The following is a 17,860-nucleotide window of genomic DNA, read 5'->3' as shown; positions in this document are numbered from 1 at the left end:
AAACAACATGTAGAAAAATGATTTCCCTTTGGGAGAGATGCCTTTTCAGAACATATTATATTTATCAGTATGAATTCATTCAAGTTGAGTAAATTTTGGCAAGTTGCATGTATTCTGGCTGAAAGTTCTTCCACAAATGTCACAGAAAGTATAAATAGTAAATATAGTTTCACTTTAGTATGAATTATCTGATGACTAGTAGTGGATTTCCCATAGGGTAAATCCACAGGGTTTTCAAAAGCACATGTCTCCTCCCCTGCAGAGGCATATGTGATTCTCTTTTGTCCACTAGCAGAAGGTGGCAGATAAGAAATATTGGGAAGGAAGCCAATACAGTATAGTAGTTAAAAGCAGGAATTCTGGAGGCAGACAGACAAATCCTGGAGGCAGACAGACAAATCCTGGCTTCACTACTTATGTATTATCAGTCTTATTCTTCTCGTCTCCAAAAATGAGGATGATAGCATTTGATGGGTATTGTGAGGACTGAAAGAGTTTAGTAGTGTTAAATACATAAGCACACGCCCTGGCCCTTCAATAGTAAGCACTCAGTGAATGGTGGCTGTTAATACTCGTACTAGAAGGTGATAAAACTGTCTCTAGTTCAAATCTTTCTCCAATTTAAAAGTAACCTACAGACCAGACTGGCCCCCACAGAACGTGATTCAGAGAGGTGAATGAGTTAACATGCCTCAAACAGGACCTGACACAAAGTCAGCTCTGATCAAACGTGATCTGTATCCTCCTTCTGAGGATGAATTTGGCTTTTGGAAAGAGCTAGAAGTCATGAGGCACCAAATTCAGTGATTAAAGTCAGTTAACAGGCCAGATAATATTGTTTTGTTTTAAAAGCCAGGTGTGATATTAAAGTAATGAAACCAATTTTCTCATATGACTCATGAGCTAATTGGAAGGCAATATCAAGAACAGGGGCAACATCACTGGAGTGATTAGGGCATCTCTCAGGGAGTCTTTGCAAAAGAGAAAACAGTTAAAACACGTACGTTTTGATGCACTGCATGATGCATAGAAATTTACATGAACAGACAATGATTTTCCAACATTTTCTGGTATTTCAATTATATTTCAAGATAGTATCAATAATAGCTGTTACTACAAACTCAAATATATAAAATTAGATAGGCGTCTTTGACGGTCTAAATCACAGTCTGCACGCTTGAATATCTTCAAGGGCCAAAAAAAAAAAAACCCAAACTGGTTGCCATTGAGTCGATTCCAACTCACAGCGACCCTATAAGACAGAGTGGAACTGCCCCATAGAGCTTCCAAAGCGTATCTGGTGGATTTAAACTGTGGACCCTTTTGGTTTGTAGCTGAGTTCTTAACCACTGTGCCATCAGGGCTCCTCTTTAAAGACAGACATGTAATACAAATTAGTAAAGTTGGCCAGGTGGTAGATAGCAATGGTTAAGTATTTGGCTGCTAACCTAAAGTTTGGCAGTTCAAATCCACCCAGCAGTTCTGTAGGAGAAAGACCTGGCGATCTGCTCCTGTAAAGATTACAGCCAAGAAAGCCCTATTGGACAGCTCCACTCTGTCACATGGGGTCACTCTGAGTCAAAAATCGACTCGACAGCACCTAACAGCAACAAAGGGAAATTTAAAACTTTTTTTCTTAACTCTATAAAAAATAACTGAGTTATAAATGACAGCCTGAGTACCAGGAACACAAGAGGGAGCAGTGAGGACTGTGGCAAACTGCAGGCAGCACATACTCCCTCTAAGAGGCAGCTGCTGCTTTTCCAAGTTACGTGTGCCCCATGTGGCTAAATATTCAGAATTGTCCAAGAAGCCAGAAGTTCAGGTTTTTATGTACAATCTAATTTTAAATTTTCACAAACTGAGGTTTATGAATTTTGATTTAAATTGTCCTTGTGGAATGATTTAAATGAGACCAGGACAGCAGATGAAGAAATAGTAAGTCATCCGGCTCCAAACATTCACCATCCTCCATCTTGATAAGCTTTCAGGCTAAAGAAACTATCAGGGCTGGGCCCCCTCCTCCATTCCACCCAGGAGAAGTACACTGGTTCTTTCTCATTCCTTGTCTTCTTGCTTAGCAGAACCACATGCTCATTTAATAGGGAAGTTTCTCTTTTAGACAGATAATTGCTTCAGCAGGGTAATAGCCCCACTCTGCACTCTACTTTCTTCTTCTCTACCCTGGAAATCAATTATTTTGATTTATATCCATATATCCATATATATATTTTTTTTATCCATATAAGAAGGATATCACTTTGTATAAAATTTCAAAAGCATCTTGATGGCACAGTGGTTAAAGAGCTCAACTGCTAAACAAAGGTTGGTGGTTCTAACCCACCAGCTGCTCCATGTGAGAAAAACCTGAGGAGCCTACTTCCTTAAAGATTTACAGCCTCAGAAACCCTATGGGGCAGTTATACCCTATCCTATAGGGTTGCTATGAGTCAGAATCAACCTGATGGCAGTAGGTTTGGGCTGGGCTATTAAAACCCTGTAAGTGTAACTTAAGTGATTTATTCAAGCACGTGAGCGAGTGAGTGCCTGCTGTACTTCAAGATCGGGGGAGATAAAGATAAAAACCACAGGACACGACATCAAGAGCTCAGCCTAACGGAAGAGTTAGCTATGTAAACGGATAAATTAAAACACAATATGGCTCGGATTGTAATCTATAAAGGCAATCTGCAGTGGAAACGCTGAGGGTGGAGTCACTAACCCTGCCCTGGGAAACTGTAAAAGCTTCACAGAGAAGGGGTCATGAGCCAGCTCTTGAAGCACAGCTGTGAGTCCCCCAGGAAAAGGAGGGGGTGGTGAAGGGGTACACCAGGCCTAAGGAATACATGCGCCGGCACAGGGCAGTGAAGGGGTGTATTCCAGGCCCACAAGTCAGGTTTTGGGGATCGTGGGGGGCTAGGGGGTGAGCAGAGTGGGAAGGGAGAAGCTGGACAAGAAGATTGAAGGCAGCAGGGTGACGGCACCCTCAGGCAAGCCCACAGCTAACGGATAATGGGCAGTCATCAGGAGTTCTTTTATGAGGCATGTGGCTTCAGGAGGGGAAGGAACAACTCTATCTAGTTGAACCATACGAAACTGCCGATGAAAAAGGGTTGAATATTGTCAATTTCTTATGGCTGAAACAAATCATTTCAAGGTCCACATAATGACGCTACAATTTCATCCTGGGCACAACCACCAAACCAGTCACCGTCGAACCGATTCTGACTCATGGTGACCCCATGTGTTGCAGAGTAGAACTGTGCTCCATAGGATTTTCATGGATGTGACCTTTCAGAAACAGACTGCCAGGCTTTTCTTCCGAGGTTCCTCTAGGTGGGTTCAAACCACCAACCTTTGGTTAGTAGCCAAGCGCTTAATAGTTGTTATCCAAGGAGCCTCACCCAGGCTTAAAGCCTGGCAATCTGGCTGTGGGGGAGAAGAGGGGCACAAACAGGGTTGTTTTTTCATACTTTTCCTAATGTTGTTGTTAGGGGCCAATGAGTTGATTCTGACTTCTAGCAACTCCATGTGACAGAGCAGAACTGCCCCATAGGGTTTTCTAGGCTGTAATCTTTATGGGAAGGAGCCTTGGTGGCACAGTGGTTAAAGTGCTGGGCTGCTAACCGATAGGTCAGCGGTTCAAACCCACCAGCCGCTCAGTGGGAGAAAGATGCGGAAGTCTGTTTCCATAAAGATTACAGCCTTGGAAGCCCTATGGGGGCACAGGAAGTGACAGATTAGCCAATAGGCAAGGTAAACCAGATTGCCTGTAGTGAACAATTTCACATGGGTCTCACCACATATAAAGATCATTCACTACAGATTATTATCTGTGCTTACCGGGTCATTCGGCCCTGTCGGGGACTGTAAATGTGAAAAGAGGCTTTGATTCTATAGGAAGGTGCTATGGGGTTGGAAAAGAGACAGATGACAGCCAGACCTAGAAGCGGAATGTCTGATGTGGTGAAAACATGTGAAATTGTTCACTACAAATGATTACCTTGCCTATCGGATAATCAGCCCCCGCCTATAGGGTCACAATGAGTCAGAACTGACTTGACAGCAGTGGGTTTGGAACCTTTGTGGAAGCAGATTGCCAGGTCTTCCTCCCAAACAGTTGCTGGGAGAGTTCAAACCGCCAACCTTTCAGGTAGCAGCCTAGCGCTTAACCATCATGCCACTGGGACTCCTTATCCTACCTACTTGGCTCGCTATTTTAGGAAGATGTACCCACCTTGGCCTGGGAATCTGGGAACCTGGGAACCTGTTTCTGATGACCCCTCTGTTATTTCTAACCATTGCCCACTAGTATTGCTCCTGTTTCTGCACCTCCATTTTGGATCACCTTCCAAAGCTTGGGAAAATCTCAGGTATCATAGAACATAAAATCCCAAATAGTAATTAACTGTTCACGTGTTTGTCTTTCCAAAGCAGGCAGCGTCTAACTTTGTTTGTTATACATCTTTATATCCCCAGGACCTTGCTTAGTGCAGGGCACACAGTCAGTTCTCAAAAATAAGTAAACACTAAATTATAAACAGACAGACAGACAAAGAGAGGTCTGAATGAAACTCGGGAGGATGAGCATGTGGTAAGGCTGATCAAGCACACCCCTGTCCTCTCTTGAACGGGGGAAGTGAGTTTCCCCTTCCCAGCCCTGAACCCTCACCCTGTGGGCAGCTTGTGCTCAGAGTTACCTGGTTTCCCCTGGAAGGAAGGTGACTGGCATGCTGTCTTGGCAGCCCTTGCCGGGGTGCCAGCTGGCTTTACAGGCGGAGCAGAATTCCATGTCACAAGCTTTGCACTGCACCAGCTGAGGGGTCTGCAGCCCCATCTCCTGGAGCTGGCACACAGCCTGGCAGGAGGATGCAGGGCACCAAGTCCGACAGGGATCCAGGAGCACCTCTAGCACAGGGAGACAGAACAGGCAAATGACACTTGGAAAATCAGGTGATGGGACAGTGTTTCAGGGCTGAGGAATCACGTCAGTCCATTGCTTAGCGCTTTTAATGGCTAGGATAACATCCCGATAATTTAGTAAGATAAAAGTTTCCCTTTCTGATTCGGTTCCTGTTTTACTTTTCAGCTTCCCCTCTACCCACTCCCAACTTCTTACTGATCACTCATATGGGAGACTGGGAGACCTTCAAATATTCCAGAACAAGTCCTTTCCCACCGCTGCCTCCACCTAGAACACCCCTGGCTACCTAAGATACACCCTGCTTGTGCTTGACGGCTCAGCTCAGGTGCTTCTATATTCTGGAGGTTTTTGCCTGACCACCCTGGCTGAGTTTTCTGTGGTTCCTGCACCCCATGGTCCTTACTGCACTGTTTTTTGAGACTCTATTTCCTTGTCTGCCTCCTCCAGGAGACAGCTTTCTGAAGTCATGCATGTATTTTTAATCGCGCATCTTCCCTATCTGGCCCAGCGCGAGGCACACAGTAGGCGCTCAGAAAGTGTGTGCTAAAGAATGGAACCAGAGGAGGGAAGGAGATAGCTTATCAAATGATTCATCTGCCTACTATTGTCTAACCTCCCAAATTTAAAGTCAAGCCGTGGGCTAACTACAGCATAAAGCTACCATTTTGATGGCCCGGTTTGCCCTCCGAAGTGGACTGCAAGTAACCAAAAAACCCAATTTAATGAAATTAGTCAGGAAGTTTATTTTTCAAAGCAGGACACCCTGACACTCCCGTTTCTGCAAATCCTTGTCCAAAAAATCCATTTCTTTAACTAATGGGTCCTGAGGTGTCTTCACTTGCAAGCCTGGTTATTCCACTTTATTTACCCTCTTGTACGGTGTGACACTGAATTCTTAATGAAGGGAGTGTGGGAGGGAGAATCCTGCCAGGAAACCACACGGAATGTTAACTCTCTGCCAAAAACCTATCTGAGGCCGAAGGATTATGGAACTGTTTTCAAAGGGCTTCAAAGTAGGCCACTGATTTCGAAGCATTCCAGCAAGGTTGTTCTTGGGAAGTAATTCAAGACAACTGGATTTTGCTGGGGAAATTTGGAATGCGATGAAAAGGGCCTTGCAAACTTTTCAGCCGTGTGACTGGCAGCCAGAACAGGTTCAGTCCCCCTGCATTAAACATACTATTAATACTCACTGGGATCTGTAACACGCTTTGCAGGGGCCCAGACCTCACCTGAACACACTGCCACAGGCTGCACAGCAATGTAGTCACTAAATCACTAGGTGGGTGTTCTGACTGTGTACACACACATGCATAGAAGTTCTTTATGTGCTTCTCTGTATTTCCCATTTAATGGAAGTCACATTCGGCCACCTGGAAATGAGCTTATATCTTGTATGACCTTACTAAAGGTATAGTCAGATAAGCAGAGGTCGACAGGCTTTCTGAGTTAAAGGCCAGTGAATATTTCAGTCTTGGCCAACCTTCTGGCCTCTGTTGCAACTACTCAACTCTGCCGTTGCAGAGCAAAAGCTGCTGCCCACACTATAAGAAGGAATGAGTGTGGCTGTGTTCCAGTAAAACTTTATTTACAAAAACAGGCTGCCGGCTGAACTTGGCTCACTGGCCACGGTTTGCTGACTCCTGATCTAATACACATCACCCCCTTTTTCTTTAAACACATAAAGATGAATTAATCAATGGCACAAAAATTGGTAGGTCTGGCAGAAGATTTCGAAGACCTTGGTAATAAAAAGGAACTCTGAAGTGGTATTCAGGAAAACTTGACACTCTCTCATTGATTTATTAGATGAAGGCAGAAGCTTCCATGATACTTCTAAGAGTGAGTAAAGGAATAAAATTAGGCCTTGTCTTGCTAGATGATATTTTCAATATTTGCTTTTGCTTTTCTAAGAATGTTTCTGGCTGGCAGGCCTGAAGAGGTGGCTTTGTGAGAAAAATGTTGTTGCCTCTGAGGACGCGTGTGACGGGCAGCTGACAGTGGTCTCTGAGCTGAAGGGACACAGCAAGATGAGGAGGGAGAGGTGTGTTACCTTGAGTTCTTCTTCTCTGAGAACTGGGAAGAACTCACTGCAGGGAAGAAATCCCAAAGGCAGTGCACATGGGCCGTGGTTTCACTCAAGAATTAGAAGCTGTTCAATTGAACACTCAGCCCTCTGCTGTCCCATCTCTGATTCACTTCCTGGAATACTTATTTACACAGCTCCCTGCTGTTTGTTCTTAGAGTATGCTGGGATGAGCAGAGAGTTGCCCACAAGACTAGATAATGAGATCCTGTGTTTGCACGGCCCCTAACCCAGGATTGCGGGATGAAGGTGCTCCACGTGCTAAGCAACATAAAATACGTTAAGACAAATCCCCAGTCTGTTCTTTGTGTTCTTTCCAATTTGACACTTGGTTAGTTCTGGTCTATCAGAGATTCTAAATGGATATCGTTGCCCAGCTATAGGACGATGTGTCCAATTTAGAACCTTCCAGTTCCCACTGCATCCCTACCCCTGCTTTTGCAGGGAGGGGCCTTTGACAGCCAGGCAGGGGACCGAGTTTCCAAAGCTGTGCCATGTCTTTATGCGTTTCACGAATGAATGCTACCTCCAGTTCATTCTCCTTGCACAACAAAATGGAAGACGTATTATGCTACCTCATAATGAAAGGCCCAATAAGCCATGGAGCAGATGGTAGAGGAGAACTGGTTAAAGTTCCCATAGTAACTATTTTAATTTTCTGACTTGTGTACTCATAGAGCTGTGACATGGTATTGCCTGTCCTCACGGGGACGGATCCCCTACGAGAGAGGTAAAGGGCAAGCAATTTGTCCAATCTGCCTACTATCAAAACCCTTCCTGTGCTGCCAGGGCAAATGAAACTGTGAACGCAGCCCGAGTGTTTGGACTTCGACTTCTATTAACATTCTAAATCCCCATTCCCACAGCTGACGTCTGCTAGCTGAGTGTACAAGACGGGAAAAAATCAATAAGAAAATCGCACCAGGCAACATCAGAAAATTTTTCTTTTGAATAAGCTTATAAGCTTATAGATAGATATATATATAATATCATGTCTATCTAATAAGTAATAGATAGAATGCCATTGAGTCAAATGGCAAATTATGTGTTTGTCAGAGTAGAACTGGATTTTATAGACTTTTCAATGGCTGATTTTTTGGAAGTAAATCACCAGGCCTTTCTTCTGACGCACCTCTAACCTCTAACGTTTTAATTAGCAGCCAAGCATGTTAACCGTCTGCACCACCCAGGTATATAATACATCTAATATATACTATATTAGAACCCTGGTGTCTCAGTGGTTAAGTGCTACGGCTCTTAACCAAAAGGTCAGCAGTTTGAATCCACCAGCTGCTCCTTGGAAATGCTATGGGGCAGTTCCACTCTGTCCTACAGACTCACTATGAGTTGGAATCGACTCGACGGCAATGGGTTTGGGTTTTTTTTTATTTTTATATATTGTATTACAATTACAATATATCTAGTACATATTATCTGTCTGTATCTGTATTTTTTTTTTCAAACAAGGCGAACAGTATATTTTCTGGCACACTAGAAGAAAATAATAAAAACTTCAATCTCCCAAAGATAAATTAATAATAGATTAATGAAATATGTCTCTCATGTTACTACTTATGAAAAAAGTCCACGGCCTGTTAAAAAGCCGCTTTTCTTTTTAAAAAGTTTTTTTTTTTTTAACTTTCAGAAGCGTGCGGTAAAGAAAAATACATCCAAGGCACCTTCACATCTTAGCTGTTGCTGCACTGCATGGTTGGTGTATGTACTCTAAGGATGAGCTGGTCGGTTTGATCCTGTAGTGAGAAAATATACTTTCTGGAGTCCTCAGTTTTAGTCAGGTTCCATTATTGCTATATAACCCTGCAAGTTACTTAATTTTCCTGAGTTTTAATTTCCATAAAAAAAAAAAAAAAAAAGGCTTTAGAGATCATTCACCAGTTATTGAGAGTGGAATAAAGAAATGGCTGAGCCATGGTTCCTGCCTGTGAGAGATGGCTTGAACTTCACAAGAGATCAGCATGTACAGCACACTTGCAGCATAGCACACTAAACCAAAAGAAAAACCAAACCCACTGCCGAGTCAATTCCAACTCATAGCGATCCTATAGGACAGAGTAGAACTGTTCCATAGAGTTTCCAAGGAGCGCCTGGTGGATTCAAACTGCCAACCTTTTTGGTTAGCAGCCATAGCATTTGACCACTACGCCACTAGGGTTTCCATAGCACACTTAGTGCTCCAATAAACCAAAAACCAAACCCTTTGCCGTTGAGTCAATTCTGCTCATAGTGGCCCTGTAGGACAGAGTAGAACTTTCCTATAGGGTTTTCAAGGAGCAGCTGATGGATTCGAACTGCCAATCTCTTGGTTAGCAGCTGAGTTCTGTATCACCAAGGCTCCAGCCAGATAACTATGTTTTAGCTCTAACATTTTAACATTTGGTTTAGCAGCGAGCTCTTAACCATTGCTAGTGCTCCGATAGGTGCATGGATATAACGTAGTAGGCCGCGCACGTGAGAGGGGTCAACCCTACCTGTGGATATAATATAGTAGGCCATGCACATGAGGGGAGTCAACCCTGCCTGTGGATATAACATAGTAGGCAATGCATGTGAGAGGGGTCAACCCTACCTATGGATATAACATAGTAGGTAATGCATGTGAGAGGGTTCAACCCTACCTATGGATATAACATAGTAGGCCACGCATGTGAGAGGGGTCAACCCTACCTACGGATATAACATAGTAGGTCATGCACGTGAAGGGGTCAACCCTACCTCTCTGGGAAGCCTGTCCTCACCCTAGACTTTGGAGTTAGAATATTGGTAGAGTAGGTGCTCAGAAAGAGAGACAAAGGCCAAAGGCCCCATAGCTCCCTTCTCTAGCTTCCTGCTTGCCAAGGGTCCTGCTGGAGATTTAAACCAAAAAACCAAATCCATTACCGTCGAGTAGATTCCAACTCATAGTGACTCTATTGGACAGAGGAGAGCTGCCCCATGGGATCTCATCTTTATGGAAACCACATCCTTCTGGATGTGTAGCTGGAGGAGCAGAGAGGTTTAATTTAAAATCAAGGGTGTTATATGAGACGAACAGTCTAAGACTAAACAGAGACAGTGTTTGCAGCTTAAATTAACCATGAGATAATTTAGTAAGTACATGTTATCATAAAATCATAGAATAATTAGAGTTTTCTTCCAGAGCATCCTCCAGTGACTATATATTTAAAGGGACTGAACAAGTTAAATTTGTTTCCAATCACATCTCAAAAGCTATTCAATGTACTGGATACACTAAAACCAAAACCCGTTGCCGTCAAGTTGATTCCGACTCACAGAGACCCTATGAGACAGAGTAGAACCGCCCCATAGGGTTTCCAAGGAGTGGCTGGTGGATTTGAACTGCCAACATTTTGGTTAGCTGCTGAGTTTTTAACTACTGCGTCACCAGGGCTCCAACTAGAGAACTATGTTTCAGCTCTAACAATTCAACGTTTTACTCAGACAGGATTTTTGTCTTATTAAGTAGGAATTTAGTTTTTTTCTTTAATTTTCAGGATAATGTTAATAAAATGCTTTAAAAAGCGATAGCTTTGAGAGGTATGTTTTTAAATCTAAGTCAAGTTGGCCTTGTTTTTATGCAAAAGGAGAAAAAATTATCTTTGACTTAACCCAAAATACTGAAGAAATAACAACTGTTAAAATTATTAGGCAGGAAAATTTACCCAGCTGCATTTTTTAAATTAAATTCAATGTCACAGAAAGTTCATTTTCTGGTAACCCAAACAGCTGCCAGATTCTGTCAAAATTCTCTCTGGAAAATGTTTTCAGAAGAGCCTGAAAGTTTCAGAAATTCAAATTAATCAATTTTATAGCTCCACGTACTTACTTTCATACCACATGACATTATATTTAAGCTATAAACGGATCCAAACCAAAATGGTGTGTGTTGTCTAAATAAACAAGCTCTTGGAAACAAATTTAAAGGCCAACAAAAATCTTGATTTTTATTTTTTTTTTAAATTGACCACACATTGTCTTTTTTTTTTTTTAAAGTAAGCCTTAAGAGGGAATATAGCAATCTTCAGCACGTCTTTTTGTTTTTTTAAATCTTCACAATTCAGCTAAACCAGGAATCCCTTGTTATGTCCCTCTAGTCTATTCTGCATTCCCTGTCCATGTAGACAGGTGTTTTTATTTAAATATGCAAGCCAGGGTTGTGTCTCAGTAGTGAATATCTGATGTGCTCAAGAATCTGAGAACCGAGGTTTAAGGAAGAGGGAGGAGTAGCCTTCAATGATTACAAACTAAGATGAAAATTCTAGGATTCAGATGCAGCATCTTTACAGTGAAGTTTTGCGTAAGGAGAGGAACCTTCACACTTTCTGTTATTCTGACTTTTTTTTTTTTTTGCAGATGAGCCCAAGGCCCAGAATATATGTGAAAAGGAGGCCAAATGGAGTCAAACAGATTTTGTTTAATATCATACGCGAGCCTGGAGTACCTCCGAGAGCAAAGATAAAGACCTTTCCTGGACATTCAAGACGTTTTAATGCTTTGCAACGGAATCTTGGCAATAATGTCAAAACTGCTTTGCCCACATTCACAGAGATAACTTCCTGCATGCCACAGTCCAGGAGAATCATGAAGTCTGCACCAGACCTGGCTCGGCAAAGTTGCCGTACAGGGTGCTGTGGGCGAGGGTTGAGGCTGAGAGTCAGAGGGTCTGGTTCACATTCCTCCTCCACTACCTACTAGAGTTCTAGAAACCAGGGCAGGTCAGTTAGCCCATCTGGGTATCAGATTAACAGCTAACGGCCAATTAACCTTGCATGGTTACTGTGAGCATTTATTGAGACAAATGATTCCATTATTCATTCACCATCTACTGGCCTAGGCCTGCACAGAAGTCCAGCACCAAAGCAAAGTGAAAGTGCTACACATTTGATGTCTAGTTAGTAGGATGAGAGTGATCGTTATAATAACTACTATGCTTGGCCTAGGAGATCCTTCTATGTCTTTGTACCTTTTAAATTCAAAGCCAGGTTAGCCCTCAATTCATTAGGCCATAATCTGGCTGAAGAATAATTCCTCATGAGGGCCCTATCTCTTTAAACCATCCCCTTAAGCCCCAACCTCCATAAATAAATTATGTTTCATTAATTCTTCCCACTACAAAACAGATCACCAGCAAAGGCCTTCAAACATTGAGCTATTCAGGGAATTCAGAATGTCAGCTGAGATTCAGAAATTCAATTTACATTCAACTTTTTCATGCTTATTGTAACCAAATGACGTACAACCATATATACCAAGAGAACTCTCCCAAAGTTAACCAGATCCTGTCATAAGTATCATAAATTAAAAACAAGCAAACGAAGAAACAAACAAACCAGTTTGTCATGGAGTCAATTCTGACTCATGGTGACCCCATGTGTTTCAGAGTAGAATTGTGCTCCAAAAGCTGTGACCTTTTGAAAGTAGATCACTGGGCCTTTCTTCCAAGGTGCCTCTGGGTGGATTTGAACCTCCAACCTTTCAGTTAGTAGCCGAGTGCTTAATTGTTTGGGCCACTCAGGTATTCCCATAAGAATCATAACAGGCTAATATACTGGGGCACCTACCTCTTTCAAACTGTAGCTTTTTATATCTTTGCATAATTTCAGCTGCAACCATGCACTCAATCTAAGAAAAAAATAAAATAAAATGAACAAGGAGTATAGCAAGCTGAGGGCTAGAATACAATGCAATATAAACCTAAGCAGAACCCAAAATACCCCAATAGGCGAGGGAGTGCATTGTTTGTACACACTTCCAAAGCCTGAGATGTTTCCTTGAGCATACCTCATTCTCCTGTAGATGGCCCTGTTTAGGGCAGGCAGCATCAGGACAGCTAATTGCAGTTTCTAGTCCTTCTTTGATCAAGAGCTCAACATACTGTTTCAGGCACTGAAAGAAAACAACATCTTTACTCCCTTAAGGCCAAAAAAGCAGTGATGCATTAAAAAAAAATGACCCAACAAGCACAATTTTTCCATTACAATCTGACATTTTTATTGTGCACCCTATAACACCACTAAGAGGCTTCATTCATTCAACATTTATTGGGCACCTACTCTGTGCCAGGGAACCCTGGTGGCATAGTGGTTAAGTGCTATGGCTGCTAACCAAAAGGTTGGCAGTTGGAATCTACCAGGTGCTCCTTGGAAACTCTATGGGGCAGTTCTACTCTGTACTATAAGGTTGGTATGGGTCAGAATTGACTTGACGGCAATGGGTTTGGTTTTTATTGGTTACTCTGTGCCAGGGACCGTAGCCTTGTTAACGAAGCTAAGGCTGCTGAGTTGGTCTCTGGGCAAAAACTCAGTAAACACAAAAATCAATAAATCTAATAGCAGGATGCCAGGCAATGAGGGAGGTTGGGAAATAATATTTCTCAAATGCGTATTAGATGTCAGGCGCTATGCGAAATACTTCATATCACATTGTTTCATTTAATCGTTAGAACATTCTTACAAGAAATGTATCTCAGTCCATGTTTTGGTTGTGAAAACTGAGACACAACAAAGGAAATGACCAGCCTTCCCAGACAGAATGGGCATAGCCTCGATTCAAACCTAGGCTTGCTTGACTCTAAGCCACCCATGGTTTTCTCACTGAGAATCCTTTTATGTTTTACAACTCTTCCTCGATGACACCTACTTACCTGATAATTACTACCAACCTTAACAACTTGGGAGGGATGCTTAAAATCAAAACAGATCAAATGGAAGACACTAAGTACAATTGATAAAAATAATCATGAGGGCCTTCTCCGTACCAATCTACTCTAGCTTCACAAAGAAAGTCTAAGTCTTAGAAACCCAGTGTTTCTGTGGAAACTACCTTATAATACCGATTAGAGAACATATGGCCTGCCCCAGGTGTGCTTACAGACAGAAACGCTGAAGGGATTAAATAAGAAGGAAAAAACAATATAAAACACTTCAAGGGCACCTCCAAATCAACTTTTAATTGTAATTCCAGTATGATATTTGGAGTTCTTTATGTTGTTATTGTTGGGTGCAGTCGAGTCAATTCTGACTCATAGTGACCCCATGTGACAGAGTAGAACTGCCCCGTAGGGTTTTCTTGGCTGTAATCTTTACAGGGGCAGATGGCCAGGTCTTTTCTCCCACGAAGATGTTGGGTGGGTTCAAACTGCCAACCTTTCAGTTAGCAGCCAAGTGCTTCACCATTGTACCACGAGGGCTCCTTCTATCAATGCTCTTATAATATTATAATTGCAATATTATAATAGCAAGTCATCAAGCTCATATGGTATGTTGCCTAAATCCCCCTCCCCCTACTTCATTCCAAGAATGCACATTATTATTCATGGATGGGTGTAAGTTGAAATCCAGCTTCAATTCCTACTAGTTCTATGGCCTAGAACAAGTCAGTTCATCTCTCTCAGCCTCGTTTTCCCAACCAGTAAATTGGAGTGGTTTAACCTATGTCACAGGAGAGTTGTTAAGAATTTTATACACGGGAAAGAGCTCAGAAGAAGACATGGAAAATCATATATGCTAGATACATAAAGAATTATTCGATCTAAATGGGCAACTCTTAGCACTTCAACAAACCAGAATAACTCATTCTTTAAAGACTCTAGATGGCAATTTTGTTAAAAAAGAAAAAAAAGAAAGAAATTAAGACAATCTTTAAAAAAAAATTTTTTTTCCAAAGCTTTTCTCAAGAGCAATAAACATAATGCCATGACTTCATGTACAAATTATAATGTGGCCAACTATAAATCAAGGTCCCTGTGTTTCGGCCTGCGTTCTTTAGATCTGCTAAGGCTCCTGATGGCTGTGAAGGCTCGCAACTTAGATTACATGCAAATACAGCTGTATTTTGCCAGCCCATGTTCATGAAGGCCACTTCCAGAGTACCAAGTATGGGTGGGGCCATTCCTGGAGGTCCATAAAAAGCACAACATGGCAGAAGTTTCAGAGATAAACTCATCAAAACAAATGAAAAAGCCTTGCCCAGGACAGGCAGGGCACAGAGCAAGGCCAGAGAAGGCAGACAATGAGGAAGGCGGGGTTAAACTGAGCCCCCATAGAGTCTGAAGCCCAGTTCTGGGAAGCACCAGCTGGCCTGTTTTGGGGAGACACTGGAGTGGTTTAGTAGAGTGGTAAAGTGCCGTAACTCTGGCCTGTTTACATCTGAAGACAACTGGAATGTCCTGTTTACAGCTGTGTGTAACATGAGGAGGTAGAAAGACAGCTGCTTTGGAGCTAGAGAGACTCATGTAATCCTTATTCCACCACTCTCTGGTCTGATGTCGCAATGAAGTCACTTTATGTGCTTGGGCCACAACTCCCTCGATGATAAAATACGGATGTCTGTCTTGCAGGGCTTTTGTGACAGTTAGAAATAAAGCTTACAGAAGTACCTTGCCCAGTTTCTGGTACATAGTACGAACAAAGTAAATAATGACTGTTGTTATCTGTCTATCTGGGTGACACGTTTCTTATAGGCTTAAAAAAAAAGAAAAATCAAAATCTCAGCAACAAGGTCATTATTATACTTTCTACAATTAAGTTTGTCTAAATTGGGCCTCTGGAGGGCACTGGAATGCTTTAAACTGACATGGTGCCTAACAACTCACACAACATTGTATAGAGTAGTATACACTGAAAGAGCTTTATCCTCCTTATGAAGCAAAATACAACTATTAAAGCTGGTGTGAGATGTGCACTCTGGGGTCACCAACATCTCTAACCATCATTGTTCAAGAGCTTGCATATGGCAAAGACTAGTGAGTCATGTCTGGCAGAAAGCTACCGAACAGTGAACATTCTATGCCATCTTAGCAGATGTGTGACTAGGACGAGGTACTTGATCTCCCTGAGCCTCTGTCCCCTCACAGCCTTGGCACACAGAAAAGTGATCACGCTAAAGCTATGGTGACCCTGAGGCAGCAGCTCTCTAGAATATTGCCACATATTCGCCAAGTGTTTTGGTTGGCATTTCTATAATCACCAATAATCGACTGTTCGTGTTTCTCCTCTGGTAGACTGCAAGTTCTTTAAAAGCAAGAATCCATTATTATTTATCTTTCTAGTCCCTGGGATTAAAACTGAGTGCTACTAAACTGCAAGGAATTAATAAATGCTACATGGATAGAAGGATAACAGATGGAGAGATGAGTAGAATATGCAGAGAATAACCAGGCACCTGAAAATCCACATTCCTCTGCATCTCAGGGGAACAGATGGAGACCTGAGAAAAGAAGTGTGCCACCTTTCATGCCACTACTGCAAGTCAGCTAAACTGGAGGTCCTTGTCCTCATCACAGGCTGAAAGACTGAGACATTCCGTGCAGAGCTGTTGTCAAGGAGTCTGGAGCTACAACCCTAGCACTGCTTTAGGAGAACAGCTTCATAAGCAAGTCTCACCAGGTGGCCTTGGGAATCCAGAGCCAACCTCCCAGCAAGCTCTGTGGTGTATTTTATTACACAGGTCACTTTTTATCAAGGACATAGGAATGTGACCTTAATCACAAGCAAAGGAGTCTAGAATAGGAAGGTTGCTTTTGTAAGATTATTAAAAAAAAATAAATAAATTCAGACTTTGTTCCTACCAAAAAAATAAAATAGGTCTCATCTACATATACCCTGTGCTCTTGCCAAGCCAAGCAGACTCATGGTTTCCTAAACAAACATGCTCTGTGCTCTCTGACTTCCACAGCTTCTCTAAAGACCAAGTGTGGTACAGAGCAGAGAGGCAGGCTTCACATAGACTGTATTTGAATTCAGACTAGTACTCTGCTCCCCTGTGATATGTTACCTTGGACCTTATTCTTCAGGCTTCTAAGACTCAGTTCCCTCACTGCAAAACAAGGATAATGACATGGTTCCGTAGGTAGTATCCTTGTCGGAAGGAATGAATTTGTCCCACACAAAGGAGGGTCTCAATGAATACTGTTTCCTTTTATCCCCTACCCTACCCACCTCCTGCCCACTAGCTTTATTCTATCCATGAGAAAGTTCTACAGAAAGCCTTCCAGCCCACTCTAATCCCAGCTCAATTGGCCAGGATCACTGCCATGGCAGGAGCCACATGCTGTCCATGGGGGCCCTAGCGCTGCAGCCTGGCATAGCTGACTGCCTGCTTAGAATGTCAGTGCATGTTTTATCTCCGAAATGGCAGATAAATAAAACAAAACAACACAGTTGCACAGAATTGAATCTGACTCATGGCGGCCCCATTTGCGTCAGAGTAGAACTGTGCTCCATAAGGTTATCAAGGCTGTGACCTTTTGGATTCAAATCACCAGACCTTTTTTCTGAGGTGCCTCTGGGTGGATCTGAGCCACCAACCTGTCAAGCTTTTGGTTCATAGCCAAGCAATTAACCAGTTGGCCATCCAGGGATTCCAAAGAGCAGATACAGGGCAAGCATAGGGGCCTGCTATCACACATGTTCAGTAAAGATGTGGACTCACAGTTTTGGAGCTTAAACCCTCCCTTTCAAGAACACCAAGTCGGAATGCGTCAGTTGCGACCTTGTCATTTGTTTGAAATTTTTAGGTCAACTGAGCTAGTAAGTGCTGAACATCTATTTTTTTCCAAGACAGCATGCTAGGAGCTGTGGAGCAGGCAAAGGGGTCTGGACAGGGCCTTCACTTCATGGCAATTACAATCTCAAAGGAGCAACACATGGAAACAGGGCTGTGCATCAAGTAAGAAGATGTCCAACTAGAGATGCAGCTTACTCAATGTTTTCTCATAGGGAAGAAATTATTAATTCCAAAGCAGGGGAAACTAGAGAAGGCTTTATTTAGCGAGGTCCATCCAGGCTAAAGAAGCATCAGGAGAAAGGCATGAGGGCTTGACAATAAATGGT

At 42.6% G+C, this 17,860-nt stretch overlaps 1 protein-coding gene across 4 annotated transcripts in view; it reads right to left on the bottom strand.

Annotated features, from left to right (window-relative positions):
* The window catches only part of RNF144A (ring finger protein 144A), a 153,011-nt gene that overhangs the window by 23,262 nt on the left and 111,889 nt on the right, over positions 1-17,860 (bottom strand). For all 4 annotated transcript variants that reach the window (XM_049904883.1, XM_049904882.1, XM_049904885.1 and 1 more), the window contains 3 exons: positions 12,810-12,914; positions 12,590-12,650; positions 4,701-4,908 (listed from right to left, as the gene is read on the bottom strand). In XM_049904883.1, the coding sequence (XP_049760840.1) occupies positions 4,701-4,908; positions 12,590-12,650; positions 12,810-12,914 (374 nt within the window). The remainder of the gene's footprint in view (positions 1-4,700; positions 4,909-12,589; positions 12,651-12,809; positions 12,915-17,860) is intronic.

This window comes from Elephas maximus, chromosome 12, assembly GCF_024166365.1.
Source record: "Elephas maximus indicus isolate mEleMax1 chromosome 12, mEleMax1 primary haplotype, whole genome shotgun sequence".
Classification (NCBI taxonomy): domain Eukaryota; kingdom Metazoa; phylum Chordata; class Mammalia; order Proboscidea; family Elephantidae; genus Elephas; species Elephas maximus.
This window is presented reverse-complemented; position numbering and strand designations above follow the sequence as displayed.